This window comes from Schistocerca nitens, chromosome 1, assembly GCF_023898315.1.
Source record: "Schistocerca nitens isolate TAMUIC-IGC-003100 chromosome 1, iqSchNite1.1, whole genome shotgun sequence".
Classification (NCBI taxonomy): Eukaryota; Metazoa; Arthropoda; class Insecta; order Orthoptera; family Acrididae; genus Schistocerca; species Schistocerca nitens.
Genome location: NC_064614.1, coordinates 560,472,880 through 560,488,585, shown reverse-complemented (window position 1 = coordinate 560,488,585; position 15,706 = coordinate 560,472,880). Strand labels below are relative to the sequence as shown.

Genomic DNA, 15,706 nt, shown 5'->3' with positions numbered 1-15,706 from the left:
CAGTAACATAGAACAGAAAGCAGCATTACCTTTTGAGCACTACCTCTTTTTCCAGCAGTAGCACATAAACTCTTCCTGTGGTCATGAGAGTATGCCTTTGAGTGTGTGTGTGTGTGTGTGTGTGTGTGTGTGTGTGTGTGTGTGTGTGTGTGTGTGTACGTGTACGTGTACGTACTATTGCTGGAATAGGAGCTAGTGCAAAAATGCTAGTGTGAATGCTGTTTTCTGTGAAGTGTTCCAGTGTTCTAAGCATCAATGCACTATAGGTGAGTGGTTGCCATTCCCTTATTTTATGCATTGCTCCATCAAGGAATTACCATTATTGATATTAATTGTATCAAAAATACACATACTGCAAATATTACATTAACTTTGTTCAAAATATCCATTTACTGTTTTCAGAGAATGAACATGCCTACGAAGAACTTGAAAAAATGAGCAGTGTGCTTCCAACAATGTGGTTGGGCTCACAGCATGGGTACATATATGTTCATTCTGCTGTTGCACAGTGGAGGCGTTGTCTGCATTCAGTGAAATTAAAAGACCCTGTGCTGAGTATAGTGTAAGTTTTTCCTCTTAATCTTTATTTAACTAGAAGATACGAACTACAGAATTTGATTCTGTTGCCCTGTACATCAGTTGTACAACAGAATCTAATTTGTAGAAACTCTAGGGTTACAAATGAAGTTACTGCATTTCCTGTTATAATACAAGGCCGAGGTGAAAATTTTATGATGTATTCTGTGGACTTCTGCATCTGTGATAACTACTCAGTGAAGGGGTATGGATTCTTGACTTTTAGGTGTTTATCATATAGAGATGTGGCTGGCTCTGGGAGTTCAAATCAGCAAGTGTGGATGGTTTCTTCCAGTCTGGGGAAGATCAGGAAATCACACGAAGCTAGGACAGGACTATAGGGTAGCTGAGGAACTTTCTAGAGCCAATACATCTCAAACAAAAACTTTATATTCACCTTCTGATGAGTTGGTGTCTTATTATGATGCAGCAGAATCCTGTGGAGTTGGTGAATTACAGAATGCAGACCTGAAGTTAATATTTCGACTTCATACAAGAAACAATGGCAGCATTGTTGCCACTCAGTGTTACAGAAAATGGACTCAATTATTATAGCCAAATTTTACCGTCTGTCTCAACAAGAGGTATTCAGACATGATATTGTGTGGTAGGAATTTAATGTTCTCTCTACAATAATAGAACACACGAAAAGTACTGCAACATTTGATATCACGGCAGTTAAAGCTGATAGCTCAGTTGATGTACCCCTTTCCCCTTACCAAAGAAGAGGGAAATGTAATTAAATTAAGTCATTAATGAAATGTAAAATACAGTATTGGAACATTTGGTCTACTGTTTCCAACAAAGACAAGTTAGAGAATTATATGGCCAGTATATAATGATAGCCTGCTTGAGATATGGTTTAAGTCTACCAAGCCAATAATATTTAACAGATTTAAGCTAGTGATATTCAACAGTCCACGTAGAAAAAGTGACATAACTGCATTGATCCAGCATGGTATCATGTGTAACGTATTTTATTTTAAATTATGTGTCACAGATCATGCAGTTGCAATTACAAATCCAGTTGAACTCCTTTACATGCAATGTTGTGTCTGGCTTGAACCCACCAGGAAACAGAATTGAGGTTGTGAACTGAAACAAAATCTTCTAAGCAGTCGGGTCCTCCAATATTAGTATACTCCTCAAAAAGTGTTTCACACCACCTGTGTGTGTCTGTGAACCGGCATGGGCTTAAGTTCAGTGGGAGTGGGCTGTGAAAGAATAAGTCTTTATGAATTAAAAAATAACTTTACTGTGAAATAAAAAAAATTGCAGTATTAAAGACAACCTGTTTGAAAGTTCACATCTCTGTATCTTTCAGAGGTTAAAGTCCGCAGCTGGAAAACATTTAGTTTCATATTTCTCTATCCTGTACATTGCAACATACTTATGGATCCTCCTCAGAATGCTCTCCACAAAGTGTTTGAGACAGTGCGACTCATGCTATTGGAATATTAACCCAACACTGAAATGTTGACTGGGTTTAAGGTTGGAGGATCCAGCTCCAATACTGCACAGCCCTCACATTTCCCTCCATAGTGATGAAAAGGCATCCAGACATCCATGGATGATAGTATTCCAAAACATGAGTGACTGACTTCCCTGTGGAACCCATGGAACTTGCTGATGTCATTGGGACTGCTCTAAAACAGTGTTTTGATTTTCTTAAAGATTTCCAACACAAATTAACTCAGTGAATTAGTGTTGAGCAGTGACATAAAGTAAGAATATCTTTTGAAAAACACTCATAACAAAAATTCTGTGTAAAATTTGGATAAAAATTTTGGTACCTGGAGTAGATGATATTCCATTAAAATTATTAAGATCCTTGGGAAAATCAACAATTACCTACTCTTTTACCTGGTATGCAAAATACAGGCTGTAGTTAAAATATCCTCAAGAGTTCAAGGACAATATCGTAATCAGAATAAAAAAGAAGGCAAGTGCTGATAGATATTAGTTTTACAGAACTGTTAGTTTAGTAAGTCATGTTTTGCAAAATACTAACAAGAATTATCTACAGTAGGCTGGAAAGACTAGTTAAGCCAACCTTGGAAAAGATTAGTTTTTGTTTGTAAAATGTAGGAACTTGAGTGGTAATACAGGCACTATTATTTATATTAGAAGATGGATTGAAGAAAGACAAAACCACATTTATAACATTTGTATTTTTAGAAAAGAAACTTTGATAATTTTGACTGGAATACCCATTCTGGAATCCTGAGGCTATTATAGATAAGAAAACTTGATTCATTTCACAGGCTATTGAGCCCTGTGGCTGTGGATATTATTATTTTAATAAATACAGACACCTTTTTTATGTATTTTTATCTAAGCAAATACTAGTTTCAGGCTTTCACCCATCTACACTACTGGCCATTAAGATTGCTACACCAAGAAGAAATGCAGATGATAAACGGCTATTAATTGGACAAATATATTATACTAGAACTGACATGTGATTACATTTTCACGCAATTTGGGTGCATAGATCCTGAGAAATCAGTACCCAGAACAACCACCTCTGGCCGTAATAACGGCCTTGATACGCCTGGGCATTGAGTCAAAAGAGATTCTCCCCCTGTGGGTTCGGGGGTAAGAATAGGCCCGCGGTATTCCTGCCTGTCGTAAGAGGCGACTAAAAGGAGTCTCAAACGTTTCGGCCTTATGTGATGGTCCCCTGTCGGGTTTGACCTCCATATCTCAAAATTTTTCTGAATAGCAAGCTGATTGGGGAAGGGCGCCTTACTTGGTGCATTGTGTCCATCTTGCGTTGAGAACTTTCACCAGCTTATTCATCGTTGCGTTGCAGTCCTGCCCGCTCTACATCTCTTGGGCATGGATACGCTCCTGCATGCACTTTCTGCCAAGCAATGTGCAGGGCCACTTTCTGCACTGACGGCGACCATGGACCACATGTCACCTAACATCCAGCACGGTAGCCAGTCCGTTGTGGTGGGGCCGCCATGTACCCTGTTGGTTGTAGCCCCCTGACAACACAGGGATCGCTCTACTGATGCCTGCGCCGTTAACTCCCCATGTATGCCAAGGAGTAGATGCCCATCTCCCTGGGGCATCGGGACTCCCGGCAATGGCCATCCTGCCAGGTGGCTATTGCTGCGGCTGGGTGGCGCCCGTGGGGAGGGCCCTTGGTCGGAGTAGGTGGCATCAGGGTGGATGACTCGCAATGAAGCGTGGCACATCTTCTCTTGCTGGTGGCCAGCCACCAGCAGTCTCTAAGCGTTCGAGGGCCCATTTTAACGGTAACGTTTATGACCCCAAATCGTTCCCCTCCCTCGCCACACCATGGGAGGAACGAAAGGCTATGAATGAGAGCGACAGGTATTCGCCCCGGTACCTCGTCTGTGCCAGAGCTGATGGGGAATCGTTTGTGTCTGTGAAGCCTCAGTTCTTTGTCGAACATTTAGAGGACAAGTTCGGGGAGGTGGAGGGCTTGTCCAAGATGCGGTCAGGGTCAGTCTTAATAAAAACAGCATCCTCTGCCCAGTCACGAGCCTTGCTCACTTGTACGAAGCTGGGGGATGTTTCTGTTACTATCACCCCACATAAAAGCTTCAATATGGTCCAGGGAATTATTTTTCACCGCGATCTCCTTTTACAGTCCGATGACGAGCTGCGCGCCAACTTAGAGCAACGAGGGGTCCATTTCGTCCGGCGCGTCCACCGGGGTCCGAGGGATCACCAAGTTGCAACCGGTGCCTTCATCTTGGCCTTCGAGGGTGACACGTTACCTGAGAAGGTCAAGGTGACGGTATACCGTTGTGATGTCAAGCCCTATATCCCTCCCCCGATGCGGTGCTTTAAGTGCTGGAAGTTCAGCCATATGTCTTCTCGCTGTGCTTCCAGCCTCATTTGTCGTGATTGTGGTCGACTGTCCCATCCTGATACTCCATGTGCCCCGCCTCCCATCTGTGTCAACTGCGGGGAGCACCATCCCCCTTGCTCGCCGGACTGTAAGATTCTCCAGAAGGTGCGGAAAATAATGGAATTAAAGACCCTGGATAGGCTGACCTACACTGAGGCTAAGCGTAAGTTTGAACGACTGCATCCAGTACGAATGACGTCCACTTATGCCACCACTGTCGCTCCTGTTACAGTTCCTATAGCTGCGCCACACACCGTTAGCTCTCAGAGCCAGAGAACCACACCTGCCCCCTTGATGGTGGGGGGCACTCCACTCCCTGTTGCTCCTGCTCCATCTACTTCAGGAACAACGCCCCCCCAACCATCGGGGGACATCAGTTTCCCCTTCCCAGCCGGAGAAGCGTAAGCCCTCCCAGCCTGAACCACCGAAGGCACAGCGAGAGAAGCAGAAGAAGAAGAAAGTCCCCAAGGCTAATGACATTGCGGTGGCACCCATCCCACAGCGAGAGAAGCAGAAGAAGAAGAAAGTCCCCAAGGCTAATGACATTGCGGTGGCACCCATCCCACCGCTTCCTACAAGCTCTGCTTCTGAGGATGAGGTGGCGATTCTGGCGTCCGCTGAGGACCTCGATCTCGCCGGTCCCTCAGACGCCATGGATAGCACTAGCACAGGTGCTCAGTCGGAGGCAGCAGGTGACCCAGCGGCGTAATCTGCCTTCCCAGTCCCGTCACGCCTTTCTCAGCCATGGACAACACCATCCTCCAGTGGAACTGCAGCGGTTTCTTCCACCATCTAGCTGAGCTCTGCCAACTTATCAGCCTTCATCCTTTCCTCTGCATTGCTCTGCAGGAAACTTGGTTTCCAGCAATGCGCACCCCCGCCCTCCGTGGCTATCGGGGTTATTATAAGAACCAAGCAGCTTATGAAAGGGTGTCTGGTGGCGTCTGCATCTACGTCCTTAACTCTCTTCACAGCGAGTCTGTCCCTCTACAAACAGCTTTAGAGGCTGTCGCTGTTAGGGTGTGGACGCCGCAGGCTTTTACCGTCTGCAGTCTTTACCTTCCACCGGATGGTGATGTCGCACTTCATGTCCTGGCTGCACTGATAGCCCAATTGCCGCCACATTTCTTGTTACTGGGCGACTTCAACGCCCATAACCCTCTGTGGGGTGGGTCAGGGGCAACAGGTCGAGGCGCCACCATTGAGCATTTATTGGCACAGCTCGATCTTTCACTTCTAAATGATGGTTCCTTCACACACTTCAGTGTGGCGCATGGCACGTACTCTGCCATCGACCTTTCGATCTGTAGCCCTCGCCTCTTACCGTCTCTCCAATGGAGTGTGCATGATGACTTGTGTGGCAGTGACCACTTTCCGATCCTTCTGTCACTGCCACCATGTCACTCTTCTGGGTGCCCCAGCAGATGGGCTATGAATAAGGCTGACTGGGACTTGTTTTCCTCCACTGCCGCTATTGAGCCTCTCTCTAGTGATGATATTGATGCGGTGGTTCAATCGGTCACCACTGGCATCGTTACTGCCGCTGAATCTGCCATTCCCCGTTCTTCTGGGTCCCCTCGGCGGAGGGCTGGTGCCTTGGTGGTCGTCTGAGATTGCTGAAGCGATTAAAGATCGCCGGCGGGCGCTCCAGCGTCACAAGTGACATCCTTCCATAGACCACCTTATCGCCTTCAAACGGCTGCGTGCGCGGGCCCGCCTCCTTATCCGCCAAGGCAAGCAGGAGTGCTGGAAGCGGTATGTGTCCACCATTGGCCTCCATGTCACTCCATCGCAGGTCTGGGCCAAGATTCGACGCGTCTACGGCTATCGGACACCTGTCAGCGTCCCTGCGCTCTCACTGAATGGAGCAGTTTGTACTGACTCCGACGTCATTGCAAACCGCTTAGCAGAGCATTTTGCTATGAGTTCCAGTTCTGCGAATTACCCCCAGGCCTTCCGCTACATTAAAGAGTGGATGGAACGTCGGAGCCTTTCTTTTCGCACCCACATTTCTGAATCCTACAATGCTCCATTCAGTGAGTGGGAATTTCACAGTGCCCTTGCCGCTTGCCCTGATACCGCTCCCGGGCCAGATCGCATCCACTGTCAGATGCTGAAACACCTTTCAGTGGACTGCAAGCGACGCCTCCTCGACCTTTACAACCGTCTCTGGGTCGAGGGTGAGTTTCCGTCGCAATGGCGGGAAAGCATTGTCATCCCCATTTTGAAACCGGGCAAGAGCCCTTTGGAGGTGGACAGCTACCGCCCCATTAGCCTCACCAACGTTCTTTGCAAGCTTCTCGAACGGATGGTGAGCCGGCGCTTGAATTGGGTACTGGAGTCTCGGGGCCTTCTGGCCCCGTCTCAGGGTGGGTTCCGTAAAGGCCGCTCCGCCGCCGACAATCGGGTGAGCCTGGAGTCGGCCATCCGTACTGCCTTTGCCCGCTGTCAGCACCTGGTCGCTGTCTTTTTCGATATGCGGAAGGCGTACAATACGACATGGCGTCATCACATCCTTTCTACGCTTCATGGATGGTGTCTTCGGGGTCCTCTGCCGATTTTTATCCGCAATTTTCTGTCGTATCGTACCTTCCGCGTGCAAGTCGCGGCCTCGTATAGTTCATCCCACGTCCAGGAGAACGGTGTGCCACAGGTTTCTGTTTTAAGTGTATGCCTGTTTTTAATAGCAATTAACGGGCTCGCTGTGGCCGTGGGAAATTCTGGCTGCGCTTCCCTGCATGCTGACGACTTCTGCCTTTACTATAGCTCTATTGGCATTGCAGCTGCTGAACGTCAGCTACAGGGTGCAATCCGCAAGGTGCAGTCTTGGGCTGTAGCGCGTGGTTTTCAGTTTTCGGCTGCCAAGACCCGCGTTATGCATTTCTGCTGGCGCCGAATGGTCCATCCCGCGCCGCAGCTTTATCTTGACGGTGAACTACTTGCTGTGGTGGGGACCTACAGGTTTTTGGGTGTACTTTTTGATGCCCAGTTGACTTGGCTGCCTCATATTTGGCAGTTTAAAAGGCATGTTGGCGGCATCTCAATGCTCTGCGATGCTTGAGCCTCACCAGCTGGGGCGCTGACTGATCTACCTTGTTACGGCTCTACCAGGTGTTAATCCAGTCCCGTTTGGATTATGGGAGCCTGGCTTATGGCTCCGCTTCCCCATCTGCGTTGCGGGTACTGGACCCAATACTACACAGCGGGATACGACTTGCTACTGGTGCCTTCCGCACCAGCCCTGTGGACAGCATACTAGTGGAGGCAGGTGTCCCTCCCCTGCGGTTACGGCGCCAACGTTTGCTGGCCGCTTATGCTGCCCATGTTTTTAGCTTGCCCGGGTTTCCAAACTATCGTCTCCTGTTCCCACAATCGGTCGTCCATCTGCCAGAACGTCGGCCCCGGTCTGGTTGTACAATCGCGGTCCGCGTCAAAGAGCTTCTCCCTGGGCTTAGGGTTTTCATTGTTCCACCTCCTTTCCGGGCCACTTTGCGTACACCCCCATGGTGTGTTCCTCGCCCTTGTCTTCGGCTCGACTTGGCACAGGGCCCAAAGGACTCAGTCCCTCCAGAGGCCTTCCGCCGCCGCTTTTATTCCATCCTGGCCACGTATCAGGGCTCTGGCATTGTTTACACTGACGGTTCGATGGTTGCTGGTCGTGTTGGGTATGCGCTAACTCTATGGGACCATTCCGAATAACGTTCCTTGCAGGATGGCTGCAGCGTTTACACTGCTGAGCTGGTTGCCATCTTTCATGCCCTAGAGTATATCCGCTCCTGCTCAGGTGAGTCCTTCGTTATCTGTAGCGATTCCCTGAGCGGTGTACGAGCTCTCGACCAGTGTTTCCCTCGTTCTCGTCTGGTGATGGCTATCCGAGAGTCCCTGCATACTCTTGCCGTTGCGGCCGCTCTATGGTCTTTGTGTGGACCCCCGGTCACGTCGGAATCCTGGGAAATGAACATGTTGACCGCCTGGTGAAAGAGGCCACGAGTAAACCATCTCTGGATGTTGGCCTCCCAGAGACTGATTTGCGGGCAGTCCTCCACCGAAAAGGTTTTGCGCTTTGGGACGCTGAATGGCGCGATCGGATCACGCCCAATAAACTCCGTGCCATTAAGGAGACGACAACTGTGTGGCGGTCATCCATGGGAGCCAACCGCAGGGACTCAGTCGTCCTTTGTCGGCTCCGCATTGGCCACTCCTGGCTGACACACAGTTATTTACTGCGCCGGGAGGACCCTCCTCTATGTCGCTGCGGGGCGGCTTTGACAGTGGCCCACATTTTGTTGGCCTGCCCCCTTTTAGCTGTGGTCAGGCAGACATTTGCGCTGCCTGATACGCTCCCTGCCCTTTTATCTGATGACCCTGTTATGGCTGGCTTAGTTTTGCGTTTTATTCGGGCAGGGGTTTTTTATCGTTTAATCTGAGTGTTTCTGTTTTTTAGTGTTGATTCTGGCTTTTGGCCTCCGATTTTAAACTGAGTTTTTAATGTGTTCTCGGTGGTTGGCTTTTCCTTTTTTTCTCTATGGTCAGCCAACCACCGTCACACTCTGTGTGATTTTAATTTGTTTTGTCTGATCTCTGTAGGAGTATTTCTTGTCCTGTGTCATCTGACGTCTTTCCTGCTGTTCGTTTTTCTTCTCTTTGGGTGGTTTTAATTTTTTGGAAAAAGGGACCGATGACCGTCACAGTCTGGTCCCTTTAATCCCCCAAACCAACCAACCAAATGAGATTCGATGGCGTGTACAGGTACAGCTGCTCATGCAGCTTCAACACGGTACCACAGTTCATCAAGAGTAGTGACTGCCGTATTGTGACGAGCCAGTTGCTCGGCCACCATTGACCAGATGTTTTCAATTGGTGAGAGATCTGGAGAATGTGCTGGCTAGGGCAGCAGTCGAACATTTTCTGTTTCCAGAAAGGCCCGTACAGGACATGCAAGATGCGGTTGTGCATTATCCTGCTAAAATGTAGGGTTTCGCAGGGATCGAATGACTGGTAGAACCACGGGTCATAACACATCTGAAATGTAACGTCCACTGTTCAAAGTGCCGTCAATGTGAACAAGAGGTGACCGAGACGTGTAACCAATGGCACCCCATACTATCATGCCGGGTGATATGCCAGTATGGTGATGACGAATACACGCTTCCAATGTGTGTTCACCGCGATGTCTCCAAACACGGATGCGACTGTCATGATGCTGTAAACAGAACCTGGATTCATCCGAAAAAATGACGTTTTGCCATTCGTGCACCCAGGTTCGTTTTTGAGTATACCATCGCAGGCGCTCCTGTCTGTGATGTAGCATCAAGGGTAACTGTAGCCATGGTCTCCGAGCTGATAGTCCATGCAGCTGCAAACGTCGTCGAACTGTTCGTGCAGATGGTTGTCGACTTGCAAACGTCCCCATCTGTTGACTCGGGGATCAAGACTTGGCTGCACAATCCGTTACAGCCATGCGGATAAGATGCCTGTCATCTCGACTGCTAGTGATACGAGGCCATTGGGATCCAGCATGGTGTTGCGTATTACCCTCATGAACCCCACCGATTCCATATTCTGCTAACAGTCATTGGATCTCGACCAATGCGAGCAGCAATGCCGCGATACAATAAACCGCAATCGCGATTTCTACAATCCGACCTTTTTCTAAGTCGGAAACGTGATGGTACGCATTTCTCCTCCTTACACGAGGCATCACACAACATTTCACCATGCAGTGCCGGTCAACTGCTGTTTGTGTATGAGAAATTGGTTGGAAACTTTTCTCATGTCAGCATGTTGTAGGTGTCACCACCAGCGCCAACCTTGTGTGAATGCTCTGAAACGCTAATTATTTGCATATCACAGCATCTTCTTCCTGTCACATCTGTAGCACGCCATCTTGGTGGTGTAGCATTTTTAATGGCCAGTAGTGTATTAGCATAAAACATATTTGAGTCTTCAGTCAGTACATAGTTAAAACATTGAAAGCAGATTGTATACTGCAGCTGTCTGTCTATAGCACATCACATGTTGTGTATTATGATAAATTGCTTTACATTACTTAATTTGTACTCTGCTTGTTATTATTCAGATTTTTGCTTTTATGGATGTGGCACAAATACTGTTTTACTTCTATTTTGCACAAAACAGTCCAGTATCCACCATGTTGCCGTCTACTTACAGGTTCTGCTACTGCTACGGTGAAAGCTGTGTGTTACATAGCGGTTGTGTATGAAAAAAAAAAACTGAAATTGTTTAGTGTGAATGTGCTGAGTACTCTGTATGGTTATTTAATAAGTGCATTAGTGACTATTTAATTAGATTATATGGAATATTATAAAAATAATATAGCACATTTTATACATCGATATTAATATTACATTTTTTTCCCTCACGGTTGGAATGGCATTTGTAAGCTGTTTAAACAGAACAAGTGATTTACATTATGTAGAAATATTTTATGCATCCTATGGGCTCACATTGGATTATGTTTTTTTCATGTGTGTACATTAGTGTGTGGTTGTAGAAGCAAACCTCAGATCATCTAAATTTATCAAAATTTTGTTTGGTAACTCTGTTGGTCACTTAGGATGTCATTGGGAATGTACATTTGTGTGAATTAATTTCAATTTCTGCAAATAAGGTCATCCTTTTTCATTTGTTTCCCAGGTGGAGTATTTGTAAGTTGTGAGATATGTCTGTCACTTGATGTTTATCTTCAGCTTCATGTACGGCAAATGCAGATTTTCAGAAATTTTTTAAATGAAGGGCATCAGTGTGTTTCTTCCTGTTTGGCCAATGTGTATCTTTGAACATGAATTGCAGCTATGTTCTATATTCCTACTAGATTTTATGGCTTACTGTTATTTTTAATGTTATGGACGGGTTTCCTTTAACTTTATTATTTGTGTAAAAACTGTTTCCAACATTTCTTCCTCAGAAAAGGTTCACTACTTCACAAGACAGTTTCCCTAAAAATGACATACTTGCATATTTTTCTGTTAGCTGTGGTGTGGTGTTGGTTTGTCTTTGTGGTTGGTTGTGTGAGAATTTACTTTACTATTTATCTCATCTATTAATTTTGGACTGTAGCCATTATTGTAAGCATTTTATTTAATGGTGTTTAGTTCATCAATTTGCTCGTCTGCTTCTAATAGGGTTTTGTGCATTGTGTTGAGCATTGCTCTGTAAGTAGCTATTTGTGCTTATCTGGTTGGTACGAGGTTTTATTGATTGTGGCATCTGTGTATGTTGGTTTCCTGTGTTCTTGAAATTTCTGTTGTTGGAGCTACTTGTGGAAAGGTCAAGGTCATTTAAACATTTGGTTATCTGGTGCTCAACAGTGAAGATGATATTCTGATGCATTTGATTCATTCCCTGCACGAGGTCCTGAAATTCTTCTTTTGTACCCTCAAGTAAGATCAATATATCATCAACATACGCTATAATTTATTATTTTGTTAACTGTCTGGGGGCTTTCTTTAAAGAATTTACATTGTAAGTTGTCGATGAAAATATAGGGAGTAAACTGGCAAGGTAGCTGCCTGTAGCTATGCCGTCCTCCTGCTCGTACATTTTCTTACTAAAAGGGAAGTAATTATGTGACAAGACTAATCTTAACAAATCATTGAACTCTTCTATTTCTGGTAAAGACAAAGTTTGGTGCTTAAGTTATTTTTAATTATTACCATTGTTTTGTTGAAAGGTATGATGTCAAGTGACGTGAAGTTAACTGTCTCGGGAACCAGAATTTCCTTTATAAAATTAATTATTTCTTAACTATTCTGTGCTGAGTGTATCTCTTCAAATTTGAATGTGTTTCTGAGGCTCTCATTGAGTTTCTTGCCGATTTTGTAAGTTTGACTGCTTTGAAAATTGACGATTGGGCCTATAGGGCGAGACTGTTTGCGACTGTTAGGTTCTGCTCATAATGGTTGTGTAGGACGTATAACAGTACATTCATTTATATCTTTTGCAGTTAATAGGAAGTCACTTTTGATCATAAGATTTATAAGTTTATTCTGTAATTTAGATTTGGGATATGACCTAATTTCTATTATATTATTTCTGTTGAAGAAATAGATGGTTTTACTGATTTATTCACTATCATTCATTATAACAACAGACCTACCTTGACTGGTTTCTCTATTATTGTCACCTAGTTCTTTTATTATTGTTTTTAAGTAGTGTATGGTCATTGTCTTTCAGTTTACTATGTGAGATACAATACACTAGGAGTGCAAGGTTATCTGCAACTTGTACGGAAACCAGAATGCAGTTGTAAGAGTTGAAGGACTTCTAAGGAAGGCATTAATTAAGAATAGAATAAGACAGGGCTGTAACTTGCACCCATATGTTCAGTCCATGCACCAAGCAAACCGTAAAGAAATATAAGAACCTACTTGTAAAACGGAATTAAAGAGGAGGTGGCAAAGGACTTGGAAGACGAGTTGGAGGGAATGAATAGTGTATTGAAAAAATGATAAAGTCAAAATCAATAAAAGTGAATCAAAGATGATGGAGTGTAGTCAGATTAAGTTGGATGATGGTGTGTGGAAATGTTATTAGCAAATGAGGCACTGAAAGAAGTAAATCAGTTTTTGGGCATCAAAACAAAGAACCATAACAGAAGTAGAGGGTGTAATATGCAACCTGGCAACGACAAATAAAACTTTCCTGAAAAGGGAAAGTAAGTTAATATCAAATATAAATTTAATTTGAAACTTCCTCTCATATTAAAACTGTGTACCAGTCCAAGACCCGAATATGGGACCTTTGCCTTTTGTGGGCAAGTGCTCTACTGACTGATCTATCCAAGCACAATGCATGACCTGCCCTCACAGCTTCATCTCCACCAGCACCTCATCTCCTGCCTTCCAGAATTCCAACACTCAGTCTTAATCTGTCAGTAAGTTTGAAATCACTCTGCTACAGAGTGAAAATTCATCCTGGATAAATGTGTTTTGAAGTCTTTTATGAAAATATCCACCTTATATGGAAGTTTAACATGCATGGTAAATATTATGATAAGAAGAGAATAGAGGCTTTATTTGTATGGTGCTACAGGTGAATGCCAAACACTAGATGTGTAAATGTGATAAAAATTGAAGAGGTACTGAATCAGATTTAGGGGGAAACATATTCATGGCACAATTTGATTTAAAAAGAGTAGATTGAGAGGTCTATTTGCCGAAATGAAGCACTGGCACTGTCAGTCTAGGCGGCACCATATAGGGGCATAAGAATGAGCATGCTCCAGCTCTTTTGTGTGGTGTGTGGTGTGGGTTTGGGTGCACACGCACGCGCATGTTGTGTAGATATATCAATTTCTGGCATTTTGAAGGTGGCTGATTCCTTTCCTTCTCCCCTCATCCAGTAAGTCTTCCCTGACTCAAGATCCAGGATTTCCTTAACATTTATATGTGTATTGCCCTGCCAATGCACGATGAGCAGATTTTTTTTATCTATCCAGTTAGATAACAGGGTGTCTGTAAATTACTTACACAAAAGTAATCTTTAATTGTGAAAATGGTAATTACTTACAAAAATGTAAATTTTAACCCACCTAACACTACCGTTTCCCAACATTCCCATCGATAGCATGTGCGAATGACTTATTCTAACTGTCATCATGGCGTTGTGTAATGGTGCAGAATTTGCAAAGTGTTGTTTATGGTTTTGTGAATCCAAATCTGCCATTACAATTGAGAAACAATTCGGGACTAAATATCACAAGCTACCATCTCAGACAAATTGTTATTGTTACAATCGTTTCACCAAAACTGGCTGTGTATCACGTAGGATACCCGATCAGTGTCAGCCAGCAGTCTCTGACACAGAAATTGAACAATGCGGCAGTCTTACATTCATAGCCTGGGTAAATCGAGGAGATGTGCCAGCTTGGAACTGAATAAGTCTAGTGTTACAGTGTGGAAGGTATTAGAGAAATGCCTGTCACTCAAACCTTACAAATTTTTATGTGATACACAGCCAGTTTCTGTGAAATGAGTCAGGGTGTCTACGACCTGGGACAATCAGGAGATCCAGGAATAACCTGGGAATTTTTTCATCCAGGAGAAAACCGGGAAAAACCCAGGAATTTTTTAGAAATCCGGGAATTTTTTGTTTATTAAGTTTTCAGTTATTTTTTTGTAATTTTGACTGGTAAGAACTGATACTCTAACTAAAGGATATTACTGTATCCCGCTACTGCAGAATACTACTGCAGCATTAAAACATGAACGAGAGAATAAAATGAAAACAAAAGTTAAATTGTAAAGGAAATGCACCATATAAAATAACAAAGTGCTCGTAGAAGTGTGTGCCAACAGCAGAATGTGTCAAAGGCTTTTTAGTACTTTTTCCCCCTTCTGGCTACATAAATGTGGCTGTTGGCTGTGTAAGTAGCAGTAGCAGCAACCAGCCACATGGTACCTGGAAAAATTTTACTGGTGCGCCCAAGCTGTCAGATTCACGCGTTCACAGAAGCTGTCAGATTCACGCATGCGCAGCAGGCCTGGATCTAGTGGGGGGGTGAGGGCAAACCGGGGTGTCCGAACTGTGCGGCAATTTCGAGGGGGAGGGGGCAAATTCATTTTCTTGAGGAAAAAAAAACCTTGTTTCGCAAAGCACCTAGCATCCAGCGCACATTGGTCTATCGATTATTCATATGATTTTGAAATGCACCCCAGCTGGTTTTTGAACACATTCCAAGTTGATTTCTGAATGAATTATGAGTTGATTTTTGAATGTGTGCATATTGTACGTGATGTCTCTGCCAGAGGAATCATTGTCACATCTAGAAACAAACTTTCCTGCAGACAAAATGCAATGAGGCTTTACGAGCTGAGAGGAATAAAACCGAACTGGAGAATGCTAACTGCTGCTTGTTTATGTGGTTGGTTCGGTTTGCAAATGTTCAACATTGTTATAATTACTAGCAAAATCCATAGATTCAGACTACCAGAGTGGAAATAATTGACTAACAGGAATAACAGGTAAGAAAGATTACGTATTATCTTCTCGGTGTATTTAAGAAAATGAAATTTTGACAGAAAATTTTTGGCCAGATCGCTACACTAGACAGGGCCAGTTGCAGTCCCCGGCTAGCAGCCGTTTAAGTTTCATTCTGGAAGTAGCGCGGGAAACGCATTGTATGAATTCGTAATAACGACTAACCGGAGAATAATCTCTGGATAACTAAACTGGTGATTGTGGCAGGGGTAGTAAAGTTAATGGGAGAATGAGTTTTGA

General features: G+C 44.5%; 1 protein-coding gene across 10 annotated transcripts in view; it reads left to right on the top strand.

The window, feature by feature from the left end:
• Nucleotides 1-15,706, top strand: part of LOC126254530 (C-Jun-amino-terminal kinase-interacting protein 4) — a 263,338-nt gene that overhangs the window by 131,650 nt on the left and 115,982 nt on the right. For all 10 annotated transcript variants that reach the window (XM_049955327.1, XM_049955319.1, XM_049955323.1 and 7 more), the window contains one exon: nucleotides 403-562. In XM_049955327.1, the coding sequence (XP_049811284.1) occupies nucleotides 403-562 (160 nt within the window). The remainder of the gene's footprint in view (nucleotides 1-402; nucleotides 563-15,706) is intronic.